This window comes from Pinus tabuliformis, chromosome 8, assembly GCF_031772625.1.
Source record: "Pinus tabuliformis cultivar Carrire ecotype Pingquan chromosome 8, CPIR1, whole genome shotgun sequence".
Lineage (NCBI taxonomy): Eukaryota > Viridiplantae > Streptophyta > Pinopsida > Pinales > Pinaceae > Pinus > Pinus tabuliformis.
The window spans coordinates 69,465,212-69,481,481 of NC_142294.1; the positions used below are offsets into that span (position 1 = coordinate 69,465,212).

General features: G+C 39.7%; 1 protein-coding gene across 1 annotated transcript; it reads left to right on the plus strand.

The window, feature by feature from the left end:
- The first annotated feature begins 13,741 nt into the window (after positions 1–13,741).
- On the plus strand, positions 13,742–14,514 carry LOC149234200 (uncharacterized). The gene is made up of 2 exons (XM_089461123.1): positions 13,742–14,175; positions 14,266–14,514. The coding sequence occupies exons 1-2, from the start codon at positions 13,842–13,844 to the stop codon at positions 14,280–14,282; spliced, it is 351 nt and encodes a 116-aa protein (XP_089317249.1). The 5' UTR covers positions 13,742–13,841; the 3' UTR covers positions 14,283–14,514.
- The last annotated feature ends 1,756 nt before the right edge of the window (positions 14,515–16,270 follow it).

Below are 16,270 nucleotides of genomic sequence, written 5' to 3' on the forward strand. Positions count from 1 at the left end.
GATAGGCTCCAGTAAGGCGTTCCTTTTGCAAATGCAACCAGACTTTGTCGCCCACCTGAAACTTGTGTGGCACCCGATGTTGATCATGTCGCTGCTTGTACTTGGCACTTGATTTCTCAAGAATGTCATGGACCTACTGGCGAATATGTTGGATGTGCTCAATGAAGCTAGTGGCCTTATCTGTTTCGGACTGGACATGAGCTGAATTCATGTGAGTAGCTGCAAGTGGCATGGCCACATCAATGGGGCATAGTGGCTGGAATCCAAAACCCACCTAAAAAGGGCTATGGCCAGTGGAGCTGTGAAGAGCCCGATTGTAGCTGTGCTGAACATAGGGGAGGCTCTCGTCCCATGTGCGTGGATGCTTTGAGTTATACATGCGCAGAATGTGCACAATCATCCTATTGACAACCTCTGTCTGGCCATCAGTTTGAGGATGGAAGGCTGTGGACTTCGTGAGTTTGGTGTCTAGCATTGACCAGAGACTGGACCAAAATGTGTTGAGAAACCAACTGTCCCGATCTGAGATGATAGATTGTGGGATCCCAAAGTGCACCCACACTCGTTCAAAGAAGAGTTTAGCAGTGGCTTCTGCTATGATATTCCTCTTACAGGCCACCATAATGGCCATCTTCGAGAACCTGTCGACGACCACAAAAACACAGTCATTTCCATGCTTAGTGGAAGGAAGGTCTGACATGTAATCCATGGAGATGGATTCCCAAGGTCGACTAGGGGTAGGCAACGGTGTATAGAGGTCGTTCTTCTTAATGGTCAGTTTGGCAATGGCACAGGCAGTGCATGATCAGATGTACTTCCCAACATCCTGTCGAAGATTCGGCCAATAGAAATAATTTTGCAGTACTGCCACTGTTTTCTCGACCCCGAAATGCCCAGCAGCCCGACTGTAGTGTGCTTCCCAAATCATCTTGGCACGCTCGCTTGAAGGAACACAAAGGTGACCGAGGTGGGATAATAGGGCATCCTGGAGGTGAAAATCTGCAACATGCCGACCCTCCAAGAGTGTCTGGTATGTGTGGCTGAATTTTGGGTCGCTTTTGTAGAGAAGTGGCCAATCAGAAGTCTCGTGCCCACAAGAGTTGAGCACAGTGGTTAACGCCATGATCGGTGGTCGACTGAGGCAATCTGCAACATTATTGGTGTTGCCCTTCTTATACTTGATATTCAAGTGGAACTATTACAGGTATGTAGACCACTTCTGATGGCGATCATTCTGCAATTTCCCTTGGGTCTATATGAACTGCAGGGGTCGGTGGTCTGTGTGGATGACCGTTTCCTTCCCCAAAATGTAATGCTTCCATTGATGGCAGGCCTGTACAATGGAATACATCTCTTTATCATAAGTGGGGTACTTCCGGACTGTGTCTGAAAGTGTTTCACTGTGATATGCCACTGGATGTCCATGTTGAGTAAGGACTGCCCCAATAGCATAGTCCGATGCATCTGTCTCGACCTCAAATGGTTGTTTTAAATATGGTAACGCGAGCACTGGTGCCATGCAGAGGTGATCCTTCAACTCCATGAATGCCTTTTGTTGAGATTCAGACCAAAAGAACTTTGCTTTCGCCCCTCCCTTGGTGACTTGACTCAAGGGCCAAGAAATATGAGAAAACCCCAACACAAACCTGCGGTAGAAGTTGGCAAGACCTAGAAAGCTGCGGAGCTCTGTTAGAGTGGTTGGAGAGGGCCAATCCCGAATGACTTGGATCTTGGCTGGATCGACATGCACCCCCTGTTCATTAATGATGTATCCCAGATACTGAACTTGGGTCATGCCAAAAGTGCATTTCTCCAAATTGGCACATAGCTTGTGTTGCCGCAGTGTTTGGAGAACCCGTCGGATGTGGTGGAGGTGCTCTTCCCAACTCTGGCTGAAGATCAGAATGTCATCCAAGTATACTACTACAAAGGAGTTGGTGAATGGCCGCAAGATGTCATCCATTAGCCTCATAAAGGTTGCAGGAGCATTCGTCAATCCGAAAGGCATGACCAACCATTCGAAGAGGCCCTCCTTGGATTTGAAGGCAGTCTTCCACACATCAGAGGGTTCAATTGGTACCTGGTGATATCCTAACTTCAGATCGATCTTGCTGAAATATTTCGCCCCCTTTAGTTGGTCTAGGAGGTCATCAATCCGCGGGATCGGGTACCTATTACGGACAGTGATCTTGTTCAGCGCCCGATAGTCAATACAGAGTCTCCACGTCCCATCCTTCTTCTGTACCAACACGATCGGGCTTCCACAGGGCGATGAAATCGGACGGATGTGACCTTTCTGCAGGAGCTCCTGAATCTGCCTCTTGATTTCATCGTTCTCCAGAACGGAGCGCCGATAAATTGGTCCATTGGGTAGTGGCACACCTGGGGTCAGATCGATGGAGTGCTTGACTTGACAGTGCAGAGGAACCCCTGCCGGGGAGGTGAAGATGTCCTCGTACTCCTCCACAATCTTGTCCATCTGTAGTTGTCGTGCAGAGGGACCCCGTCTGGAGGCCGCGGCCACTGTCTTCTTCTTTCCTTGAGGGCGTATCATCAGGAAAACAAATTTCCTAGTTTTGGAAATGATCTTACTGCATTGTTTTGCAGTAATCAAAGAGATGGCGGCAGGTGGTGCTACCTCTGTTATCCTGAACAACTTATTTCCCAATGTAATAATAACAGCACGGGGCCTTGATTCATACACAGCATGTCGCTTCCACAAGTATGGTTGTCCTAGTAATACATCACAAACTTCAAGGGGAGCAATGTCACACAATACCTCATCCGTGAAGGGCTTGATGTTGTAAGGAAGACGACACTGCTGGCTCACGCAAAGATCTCGTCCTTGGTGAAGCCACCCAATGGTGTATGGTTGTGGATGTGCTGTGGTCGGTAAGCCAAACTGCTTCATGACCTCTGCCGAAATGAGGTTCTTTTGACTCCCGCTATCAACAATGAACTATATCGGGGAGCCCTTTACCCACATCTGGGAGTGGAAGAGACGCTCCTCCTCCTCTGGATCTTCGGGTTCATTTTTCTGGATCTTTGCGGTAGCAACAGTGACGCTGGGATCCGCATCAATGATCTTCTTCCCTTTTTCATACCCCTTATCGGGTTCTGACTCAGAGTCGGAACATGCATCTGATTCGGAAACCTTTAGCTCAGCCACCAGTGACTGCTTGGCCCGACACTCACTTGTGTTGTGAGTGGAGCTCTTATGGAACTCGCACCATTTTCCAGTGTCCTTTCTCGGCTTCGCGGCACTGCTCTTTGCTTGCAGCTTTGGCTGGTTGTCTTGGGTTGTCCCGCCTTGGCTTTGTCCTTTGTTCTGTGGTTTAGGGGCACCTTTCCCCTGCTTTGGATTCGCAGATCCAAAGTCTCGCTTCTTTTGTTTAAAATTCTGCTCGACCTTGACGGCATATCGGTATGCTGCGCCGAGCGAGGGGATGCTCAGGAATTGTATTTCTTCCTGGATGTACTTGTGCAGGCAGCCATGGTATTTGAGTATCAAATGTTGCTCCGAATCCTTGATACCCAACTTTGTGCGAAGGGTATGGAAAAGATTGGTGAACTCCGGCACGTCTTGGTCCCTTCCCTACCGCAGCGTGGTCCACTTTATGTATTCATCCTCATAGCTTCCGACAGGGTAGTACTACTCCTTGATGGCATCCCAGAACGAATCCCAGGTGGGTGCGGCTGAAAATAGTGAGCCAGTACATTCATCCTTCTGCTCGCAGTAGGTTTTCCACCAGTCCTTGACGTGGGGGGCTGCTTTGAGAAGAGAAAAAACAATCTTTTCCCGACTCGAAAATTCATGAACAGAAAAATAACCCTCCAGCAGATTTAACCATTTATCTACGGCATCTGCGTCTATCTGACCCTCGAATATGGGTATTTCAAAATTAACTTGTACCTTAAAGGGTGTGGCATTTCCAGAGTAGCTGCTGGAAGCCGATGCGTCACTTCTGGGTAGCCGCTGAAGGATCTGGGCAAAGCTGTCCATCATCGCGTTCCGTTGTCGCTCGAGGGCTTCTTCGAGAAAGATTTTGATGGGATCTCCTGCCCCCTCGTCTTTCTTCTCGTCCGCCATGGGAGTCCGTCGAGATTTGTGAGGCTGGTCTTGCAAAGGTTCAACCAGTTCAAGCCCTAACTCCTTATATCCCGACCTTGTTGGGGACATGCAAAGAAAAATAGAGAAAAAGCAGACCGCTCTGATACCACTGATCCAGATTTAAACAGGAACGCAACAAATTACAGAGATAACCATATACACAAAGATGCAGCGGAAATAATACTTCATTTCATTAATGGAAAATACTGAAATATGCTTACAACCAGAAATGGAAATAAACTAGCTAGGGCGATGGTAGCTTATCTCTGAGAAGAGATGTGATGGCTACATGCCTCTGAACTGTGTTACAATGAGGCTCGAAAGCCTATTTATTGTTGAGAAACAATGGAAAACCCTTTACATTCCAAAACCTAACCCTAGGAGATGAAACGCCAAATTGTGGGCCTCGTTTGGGGGTAAATTGGTACATCAACTTCCCGGGGTCGTAACTTTGGCATATGATCTCCGTTTGACGCGTACAATAGCTCGTTAGAAAGATCTATCCGAGCACTATCATTGTTGGAACGAGCAACATTGGAATGGATCCATGTTGCCCCCGGATTCCCCAAAAAACGTCGTTTAGGGCCTCAAAACGGCTCCGAAAGTTCAGGACCCGAAAAACTGCTAAAAATAGTAAGTTGTGCTACAATTAAGGAAACTGAAAATGCTGAGAAAGACAATGGTGGGGGTCCAGGTGGACTTGGAAGGTGGCCACCAATATCCACCTGGATCGGCATATCATCGCCTGCTACTCAATTGTTTGCAATCTCTTTTCAAACCGCGGAGTCATCATTCCCTGATCCATAACTTATTTCTTTGTGCAATTTCTCAGCCAAAAGGAGTTGACCAAGTATGATATTCTATGAAAACATTATTATAATATCACGGATGGGCTTAATTAAGCCAGAAGTGAAGAAATAAGAAATATTTTTTTAATTTTGTAGTGTTAATGGAGTGACAAGTATTTTTTCCATTGTTTGTAATTTTGTGAATCTTGTGCAGTAAAACAATTTCCATGGGGCGCTGCCCTAGACCCCATAGAGGGGGGCTACTCACCCCCCTCAAACCCCCACTACGCAATCGTTGCAATGAAGGAGAGGCTCCACCCCCCCTCTACCCCCCTGGTTAACTACGTGGGCTAGTCGTGGAAAGAATATAACACAACCCAATAGGCGTTAGACCAAGTTGATTTTACGTTACTCTTAAGTGTCTAAATGGTCTAACATCCCCCCTTTAGAATAACTTAGGATTCGATTGAAATATTTAAAGTTGATATAATAGGAGAATTAAAGGGGCACTAGAGCCTATCCTCGCCTAATGAAAACTTCTTGAACTCCCAACATAGATCAAAGTTTAGATTTATTTTTTTATTTTTTTATGTAAGAGACATTTTGAATATTTCTAGAGATTGATCATATTGTAGGAAGCGGAGCACTTTAATTACATGATCCTGAATGATATTTTTAATTAACTACATTTGTAGGTCATTATGTTTGTTGAGTTGATGTTGAATTGGATATTTCATAAGCTAGATGGCACTCTTACTGTCATACTAATGGGAGGTTAGATGTTGTTGTTGGAATCCAAAATATACAAGGATATACTAAATCCACAAGGCTTATTTACTTGTATTAATGACTACTTTGTGCTCCACTACTATAGAAGAAAGAACAATAACATGTTGCTTCTTAATCCCAAGTGATAAGTCTAGAGCCATAGTTGAAAACATAGCCTATAGTGAAATTTCAATCATTAGGGTTTCTGATGCAATATAAATGAGTGAAAGAAATGAATAAAAAATTCCACTCAAAATTATAATGTGTCCAAATCTAAATTATACCCTAGATAGACTAAAATATCGTTTCTCTTTCTTTCCTGTGGCATTCATAGAGTGCTTTCACATACTAGGAAACAAGACCAACATTAAAGGAAATACGAGGGCATGTATGATTCAAATATAAGAGGATACTAACTAATTGATTTCACAAAGTGGCATTGAGTTCATGTGTATTATAGGTGGCAAAAAGTTTGACTTCGTGCTAGAAGGGAAAAGGGATATTTTACAATCCTCCATGTGAAAATGGTGAAGAAGGTCACATGCATACTTATATTGTGAAAGATAAATTATTTCTTTAGCCTGCAATAGTTGGGGGATGAGGAAATAATGCAAATATATTAAGCCTATTATTCCATATTTATCTTGAAGACTAGATTTCACACAAGTTGATGATAACAAGTAGATCAGAAGGGAATCCAGGCACAAAACAGTGAAAAAATACATTGTTGTAGGCACTACAAAATATTTTCATAGCGTGATGCGAAATATTTTCGTAACTCCTCTAGAAACTTTGTTTTCGTCTTTGGGAAGGCAGAATGACTCACGCTCTCTATAGGCTTGAATCTCCACCATTTGAGCACGTCTTCCATGCTTAGAAAGGGGTCTCCCTCCTCTCCCTTACTGATGGTTACATGCAGGATCCCAACCAACTTGTGACAGTGTCCAGGAAAAAAGGATTTTTCCGGCACTCGAATTACTCAGATTCTTCACCCTTTCCTCTCAGAAAATGATCTCCTCCTTCATTTTCTTCATCCATCATCCCCTCATCTGATTATTGAGCACACTCAAATTAGCATAACTGTGTCAATGCCTGCAAAATACAGACGCTGCAAAAATATAGTTTGGGGTCACTTTAACCAGTACGCCTAACGACCATAGCTCAAAAATGAAATATCTACAAGATGATAACACTACAAGTGTTGTTCACATGGTTTCTGGAATGAAATCAAATATATATACAATTTGAACATAAAGATAATAATGCAGAGCTATGGAATGAATATGATACAAATTTATTTTATTTATTTCATTGGTATAGGTTTGATGGAGGAGAAGAAACTCCTTTCCTCTCAATCGATACTCATTTTATGCACATCCTTGGAAAACTGATTCACTTCCCCTTCTCTCTAGTTGAGGGAAGTCGAAAAGTCACAACAGAAATGACTCTTCATTTCCTAGACTCTACAACTTATTCGAATTTTGTATTTACAATATTTAAGATCTCATTAAAGGAGACAAAATAGACTTTTCTAGCTCAACATGTGGCCAATACACCACATTGTCAAGCCCCCTTCATTTTTACTACAAACTTGGTCTAATGATTCTGCATCAGACTCCCCAGCAAAGAAATAAATATCATGAGCTCTTTCTCATATGGTCCTCTAAAGGGAAACCTTATATAGGGTTACAACACTCATCCATTTAGAATCCTCTATCAGTCGGTCCTTCCACTTCACCAAAAATTCCGTATAGGCTTTTCCTTTATTGTGTTTTGCAACTTTGGCTTCCAAAATCCTTCCAGCTTCTGGTTTCTCTACCATAGGCATCTGCATCATCCACCTATGCTCACTGACTTATCCAATTCTCTCAATTGTTGCATTGTCACCTTCATCATAACCTCGATAGGGGTACAAATCAGTCACATTGAACATAAGTGAGATACCTATGCCCATAGGTAGTTCTAATTCATAATAATTCGTGGAAAACTTTATGAGTATTTTACAGAGTATGATTTTCTTCATCTTGAGTTTGTTATATTCCCCTCTTGGGATATTTATTTCCTCAGATGTGCTAAAACCATGTCTCCTACCTCAAAGTTTACCTCTCTTCTTCTCAAATTTGATCTTTGTTTGTACTTGTAGTTTTTATCCCATAGCTTCTATTTGACCTTCTCATGTATGTCACTTATGGATGCTACAAAATCCTTCCCATAAGCACTCTTTTACTCAAGTTTTACCAAATCTCTCAACTCAAAAACTCCTCTAGGATCCATTCCATACAAGATCTGAAACAGACTCTTATCGGTGCTCCTTTTTGTTGAATCACTGCATGCAAACTCACCTTGAGATAATACATGATGTTGCTGCTTAGTATGCTCTCCCATAAGGATCCTCAATAGGTTTCCGAGGCTCCTATTCATAACTTCAGTTTTTCCATTAGATTGTGGGTGAGAGACTGAGTTGAAGTTCAATTTTGTTCCAAGCTTCTTCCACAAAGTCCTCCAAAAATGTCATGTGAACCTGGTGTCTCTCTCAAAAATTATCCTCCTTGGCAAGCCATGCAATCGGAAAATTTCATTGAAAAACAAATGAGCCATGTGTGTAGCATCACTAGTCTTGCAACATGGGACAAAGTGAGTTGTTTTCATAAATATGTCCACAACTACAAGTATAGAATCCTTACCTTGTTGCATCCTTGGCAAATGCAAAATAAAATCCATAATCACCGAGTCTCATGGTCTACAAGGAAAGGGAAAAGGAGTATACAACCTAGCATTCCGACTCCTTCCTTTCACATGTTGACATACTCTGAATTTACCCACATATTTATGCACATAAGTTGTCATCTTCGACTACAATTAGAAGTGTTCTAGTTTTCCAAGTGTCGTTTCCACAACAAAATGTCTTGCCAATCCTCCATTGTGCTTTTCCTACATCAAATTATCCCTCATTAAACAATGGGGAATACATAACTGACTGCTTTTTAACACCAAAATATCATGCAAAATAAACTACCTGCATGGGACGTTATCTTTTCTCATAGGGTTCCTGCATGCTTCAAAGGCTTCTTAGAATCAACTTCATCCTTGTACAAGTCCTTCAGATAATCAAAACCCAAAATATACACATGGCACTACTACATGATCAAGCTACTCTTGCTCAAAGCATCGGTGACCTTGTTCTCTTGTCCACTCACATGTTTCAAAACAAAGGTGAAAGTCTATAGGAATTCCACCCACTTGGCATGCTTATGGTTCAAATTGTGCTTCTACATTATATTCCATAATGTGGAATTGTGAGAGAATAAAACAAATTCCCTAGCCCTGAGTTGAAAATTAAGTGTTGAAGGAGATTGTTGAACTAAAACTCTTGCACCCAACAACAATCATTTTAAATTAATCATTATTCTATATATTTTAGTGTTATGGATAGGAGTTACAACATAAGTAGTAGATTTTATTCATCAATTTATTTTAAGATATGTTCATTTGTTAATTGTTTGTTTGTTTGTTTTTTTTTTCTTTTAAATATGTAAGCGAGGTTTTTTCATTTCTTACTATTGATTAAAAAAATATGTTATAATTTTCCCTAATGTGTCACTAGGGAAACTAGAGCTACTTCTCATCTAGTTTGTTTCCAACATCCAAAAATTAAGAAAATATTTAGAGACCAAAAGTACAATTTTTTTCCTAAGATCTATAGCTTGTCACTACTAGTGTAAACTGAAATATAGGAAACCAACATGGAAAATAAGAAGGAAAATAAATTGAAAACATCATTTAGATTTGGGGAATCTATTTCTTTGACAGCAATTGACTCTTTGTTCTTCCATGGTGAGAAACTTGGGTGGGAGGGAGGCCCAAGTAAGCCTCAATATGTTGGAAATGTTTATCCAAAACACACATAGAGAGATATGCTGAAAAATGCAACAAGAAATTATCAATTTGATTTTGCCTTGATTACATTGAGAAAAATTAAATTTCCAAATGAGAAGACAACTTGGATGTAGTTGACTTGTGTAACATGGCTTGTGTCACCTAGTTTACTCAGTAAATTCATGTTGGAGGAGTTAGAGTGTAGTTAAGCATGTGTGACTATCAATTTGTAGCAATCAAAGTCAATTATCTCAAGTTGTTTTTAGTTAAACTAGTTCCAACTATTGGAGGAACTAGTGGAAGGTCAGTTGTGTAGTGGGACTTCAATCAAACTCAGTGATCATCCAGTTAACTGATTAATCAACCCAAAATAGCTAGTGCATGCAGTGAATTCGAGTCCCCCTATTGTGGTGGAGATTCTAAGGTAGTGTAACATAAGTTGTAGACTAGTATTGAGTGGGCATGTGTTGCATGCAGTCAAATGATCAACCTTGAGAATTGTTCAATCCATTTTGGATAATTTCCTAAATAATAGCAGCCTAATTTCTCAGGAATTACACAAGAAAATAGGGGCTCAAGTAGAGGAAAAACTTGACTAAGTCTGGGTCAAAGCTTTTCAACGAGCATAGAGATAGGTTATTCACTTGCAGTTTGTGCTCAGTTGAGCAAAAAAGATGTAATACATCTATATTCATGAGATTAATGCAATATGCATTAGAGTTTTTAACAGATTTGTTTCCCCAAGAGAAATACCATATGCATGTGTGTTATTTCTTATTGCATGCTCAAATTTTTTCCTTCTAAATTGTGAACTAACTTCCACAGAGTAGTAGAGTAAGTTTATGTCTTGTGATTTTGATTAAAACTTCATGAGAAATTCCAAATATACAATATAATTTCTACAAGATGAAATTCATTAAGCATAATGACGATCTCCTCCTTAGCTTCATTGTGGTCCAACAAAACTCTCCCAGAAAACATCTTTAAGTGCCAATAGATATCCACGATATACATATATTGACTAAAGCGACAACATTTGTGGTTAACACTAGAAACCCAATCAACAATTTCTTTTTTTTCTCATTAAAACTATGCTATTATATTATATTATGTACAGATAAACATTACAGACAGAAAAACATGTTGCCCAAGGCCGACTGTGGCACTGTGGGTTGGCTTCTTGCAACTCCCAAATAGCCCTTACAGGGGCGACGTTTCCCTCCGGAGTTGCAACCAGTACATCAAAACACATAATAGTTTTCATTCCAGACCATGAACACCCACGCAGGGGCTTTGAAGCAAAAACTGCCCTCGCAGGGGCGACCAACTAACTGAAACAAAGCATATAGAAACCTGGACACGAACCTTAAAAACTCAGACATAAACATGTGACTTATCCCATACCCAGACACAGATAGCGAACGAGACAGAAGACTTAAACAGAACCTGAACAAAAAGATGGTCGACGCAGCCTGCCGCGGAGTGCTACTCCTCAGGCTTCTCCTCAATGATTGGAACCCATCCATAATACTCAGGGACGCCTTCCCCTTCTTCCTCTGCAACGTTCTTGGAGGACGACGCTTCCGGCTTCTGAGATTGGGCGGGAGCCTGCTCCGGAGCTCCTCCCGTTCTTTCCTCATCAATTGCCGGATGTTCAGCGAATGGCGTTGCCCTGCTGCCCTCACCGTCTTCATTTTCCTTGGTATCCTTAATGAATAGGACGGAGAGGTGAGCACTAATGCTTCCAAGAGTAAAAACAGCAGTGCCAAATGCTGGAAGGGAGGGTGGTTCTGAGTTGGGGCCGCCCGCGTCCATGAATTGGGAAGCCTGCATGTGGGTAGCCCCGGCTCTTCTGTGACAGTAGCAACAGCAGCAATGGTGGTGGGAATCCGCTGCTGGATGGCGTGAGGAGCTCCCTCGACCAGAGCCGCGTCTACATGGCATTCTTTCCCTTGGCTTGACCATTTTGGCAGAGGAGCTGGCGGTGAAGAACAGAGCTTCAATCGCTGGAAGCCCCTGCTCGAGTCTCCTCCCAACGCAGCGAAGTATTCTCTCCTCGCCTCTTGGCAATAACACAATGTAACCCGCAACTCTGTCACCAGGGGGGACAGGCGCGAAATATTCCTTAGCAGCCGCAACACCTGTAACATCCACAGCGTCTGCCAGAAGGAGGAAATTGCCCAAACCAGCCTGCGCAGCGAGCCTCTCACTCTGAGTATGGTTCGTCCCCATGCCCATCTCAAATTTAACCAACTCGACATGCTCTTGAACCTTGGGCGCCATAAATGCGCTCTGCAACCGCTACAGTTCACCTTAGGTTTCATTGAAGACTCTGAGCTAATGCCTCGGTATTTAATACCTCGGCGGCGTTCTGTGTGTCCTCCCTTATATCACCTCGAGGCGGCACATGTTGGCCATGTGGCCTCCTTTCCTCTGCCGTGCGAACACCGCATCCGGGGAACCCAATCAACAATTTCACATACGACCTCAAAATCTAATAGGAATCCTCATTCACCAACAATTTCTCTTTCAGTTTCTCCAATTTCATCTTGAACATGTTGTGGCATATGAGTGTGGAAGAGCCTTGCCAAGGCTTCTAATCTCCATTGAGCTTTGGAGCTACCTTGATCCTTGTAATAGGTGGCATCGTGCTAACTTCTATTCCAAAACCTTGGCATTGCAGCGATCAAATTGAAATTCAAACTAGGGCCAAGAGGAAAGAGGCCAAGGTGTGGAGTGTGAGTGGAAGGCGAGGGAAACTTGACAAAGATAGGGATTGGAAAAGAGCTACACAAGAGAATAAAAAGTCATAGCCAAAGAAAACCAAAGCTCATACAGAAAAAGGAGAACCAAAATGACTGAGTGAAAAAGAAAAAGCAATGGCCAAAAAATAAGAACAAAAGAACGAAAAAAGACATAAAGCCAAAGAAGTTTGTCATATTAACATAGTTATTGATATTATTTTAATTTTAATTTTAAAATCATGCACTAATCATTTTTTGACATTTAAATTTATTTAATTATACATTACTATTAAAAACATGAAGCCATTATTTTTTATAAAATCATATTTATACAAAAATTAAATGTTTAATATTATTTCAATTTTAAATTTAATTTAATTTTTAAACTATAGTTAATTTTTTTTTTTAAATTAGATATAAATAATATATTATTACACATTTCAAAGTTCCTATAATTATTTTAAATTTCAGGTTTGGATTATACACAACCACTCCATCAAATTCCTATAACTATTTTAAATTTCAAACTTTGGATTATGCACAACTACTCCACTAAATATTTTTAAGAAGTAAACAGAAGCAACTTGTAGCAATATTTCTTCTTATTTTACAGTGCATTGTCAGAATTAAATTTCGTCACATTACCTGATTTGTTAACGTTACACTTTGTAGTTAAAATATTTATCCACGTCGGGTTGTCTTAATGACGTGACAATTTCGCTGGATTGTGAATTTTTGATGGCTAGAAAATTTTAAGGAAATTCAATCTTAGAGAGTGTTTTAATCATTTTTTAAATAGTAAAAATGATTGAGCACTCTCAAGAATTTTAGATAGCCAAAATTTTAAAGCTTAATAATTATAACTTAAATTAGCAGGACTTTTTTGTCAAGATGATATGGATAAATTGAGAAATGGTCTAAATTTTTTAGTCTGGTAACTATAGTTAAGGGGTTAAATTTTCTTAAGGGGTTAAATTAGAAAATTGATTTCCACAAATTTTGTAATTTAATCCCAAACCAATAAGGTAATTCAAAAATTAGAAATTTTTCATTTCCCATCAATTTTTCTAGTTTAATTGCTCTAAAATCTTACAAAAATTTATTGAAATCAAAAATTTAATGCGTAACCCCTGCACAACCTAAAAAAATTCCAAAAATATTCACACCAAAAACAAACTAATAAGGCAATAAAATATTGTCGTGAGGATACGCACTAGATTAGGCGGTAGGCCATGTATATCGTTACCTAAGCGGTTTGAACCTCAATCACTGATTTTTTTAAACATGGAAAAGACGTACTGGAGAGATCATTATCAATCTGTCGCTCACAACCTCGACGGCCCGGTTGAAAATAGGACGACGCAGATCCCATTTCATGTCTGCGTTCATACTGAGATCTTGATTTCATGGAAGTAGTATCCCTCGCTTATAAAAAGAGACAACTGGTCGTTTCTCTCCTTGTAACTTTAACTTGTGGTGATATATCGTTAGTGTTATTGTGAGCTTGCGATTCATTCTTCAATTATTCAAAGGGGAGCTTGAGATTCATTCTTTATGGCAGACGTGAAGGCCGTGATGGTAATACTGTTTGCACTGTGGAGCTCACACATATTGCAGACTGTTTATAGCGCTGGTGAATGTGGGAGTACTCCCATTAGCACCGTGGGTCTCAGTCTGAGCTCTTGTATTGGGGCTGCAAGCAATGCCAGGGCAAGCGTCCCTGCTTCCTGCTGCACCCAAGTGAGGAATACCCTGGCAATGCCAGCCTGTCTGTGTGCAGTGTTCCTTTCTCCCGTAGCGAGGCAGGTTGGAATCAACCCTGCTATCGCCATCACCATTCCTAAGCGCTGCAACATTGCCAATCGCCCCGCTGGAAAGAAATGTGGCAGTAAGTTGCTTTCCACCTTTTTCATCTCCTCACCCACACTCTCACTATGTAGCTTATCTGTTTGTATGTTTGTTTGTGCTTGGTGTGCAGGTTATACAATTCCCTGAACAAAGCATGGAACGACAGCCACTTTCGTGTATGCCTTTATATCTATCTCTGTATAGATACCATACTATGCTGCTACTTTGATGTATGTGTATATGTATCTCTATATAGATGCTATACTCTGCTACTACTTTGGTGTATGCATATATGTATCTCTTTATAGATACTATGCTATTATATGTATTTCACTACAAATACTATATTGCTATTAATATTACTGTATGAATTTATGTATTTCTGCGGCTCAATAATGGAGTATTATCCTCATGGTGTTTAACTACTTATGGTTTGTTCTTAAAATCTATCATTTCTAATGTCACCTTCAAATATAATACGATTTCCATTAAAATTCACATAACATTCACATGTATTTCTTGAGGTCATATACTTCAAAACTAAAATTTCCATATATAAATTGGTTTGGATAATCTTATTCATGATCGCATTAGAGTTAACATAGTTATTAGATACAACGTGTTTTTCATAAAATGAATAAAAAGGTCAGAATCCCCTAACGAGGAAGAGTTTTTTTCGCAATTAATCTAATGTATTATAAGATATGATAATCATATATATGTGAGATAAAGGCTTTCCTTATAATAAAAAGATATAAGAGGACTAAGGCTACTCATTTACTTCATTTGTTTTAAAAATATATCATTAAAAATATATCATTTTAGATTTTGTAAAATTTGTAATTGAGGATGTTTTTTCACTAATTATTCATTTTCTGGTATAAGTTCAATATGTAAAGTATTTCACTTGATTAGTTATTCTATAATGGTTATATTTTTAAGAGATAGAAAAAGTTAGATTTATAATTTTTTATAGTTTAATAATCAACTTTCTTTCATCTAATTTTGAAATTTCTATCTGCATTAACATACTTTGTCCCAATTTTTTTAGAGAAGATACAAGAAATTTCTATGAATTCAGAAAAAAAATCTAACTCATACACCATTTGTCTATTTATGCAAATAATATTATAGGGTCTTAAAAATTTTGGCACTAAAAGTTCTAATTCTTCTTTTAAGTGAGTGCAGATTGTTTATAAGGTTGTAGTCTTAAAAATACTAAATTACCCTCCTCAAATTATCTTTATCTTTTAATTTGATGTTGATTTTCTTGCTACTATATTCTATTTTACACCATTTGAAGGCTTTCATTAAAAAATGACAAAATGTTTTTATTCTTCTCCACATGTGACTCTATTGCTAGTACTTGGGCTTATCTTGCAAAATTTATGAGATACAAGGAGTTGGATATCCATAAAGGACCTCAAATGAAGACATATAATTAGTAGATTTGTGATAGGTACCATTATACAACTATTATAAGCCACATCATCCATTAAGATTGTTTGTATAATAAAAACATGTAGATACCCCTCTAAACATTTGTTAATTATTTTTATTTGACAACCTATTTGTGGATGATATGTCAAACTCATTGATCTGGATTTAAATAGGAACACAACAAATTAGAGATATAACCAAAAATACAGAGATGCATCAGAAATAATACTTCATTTCATTAATGTAAAATACTTAAATAGGCTTACAAACATAAATAGAAATACACCAGCTAGGACGATGGTAGCTTATCTCTGAGAAGAGATGTGGCGGTTACATGCCTCTGAACTGTGTTATAATGGGGCTCAGAGGCCTATTTATTGTTGAGAAACAATGGAAAACCCTGAACATCCAAAAACCTAAGCCAAGGAGATAAAATGCCAAACTGTGGGTCCCGTTTGGGTAAATTGATACATCAACTTCCCGGGATTGTAACTTTGGCATACGATTTCCGTTTGATGCGCACAATACCTCGTTAGAAAGATTTATCCGAGGACTACAACTTTTCGGTGAGAAATAATGGTCAATAACCCAATTGGTTTTGGTTTTCCCAAAAAACGTCATTTAGGGCCTCAAAATGGCTTTGGAAGTTCAAGACCCGAAAAACTGCCAAAAATAGTAAATTGTGCTACAATTTA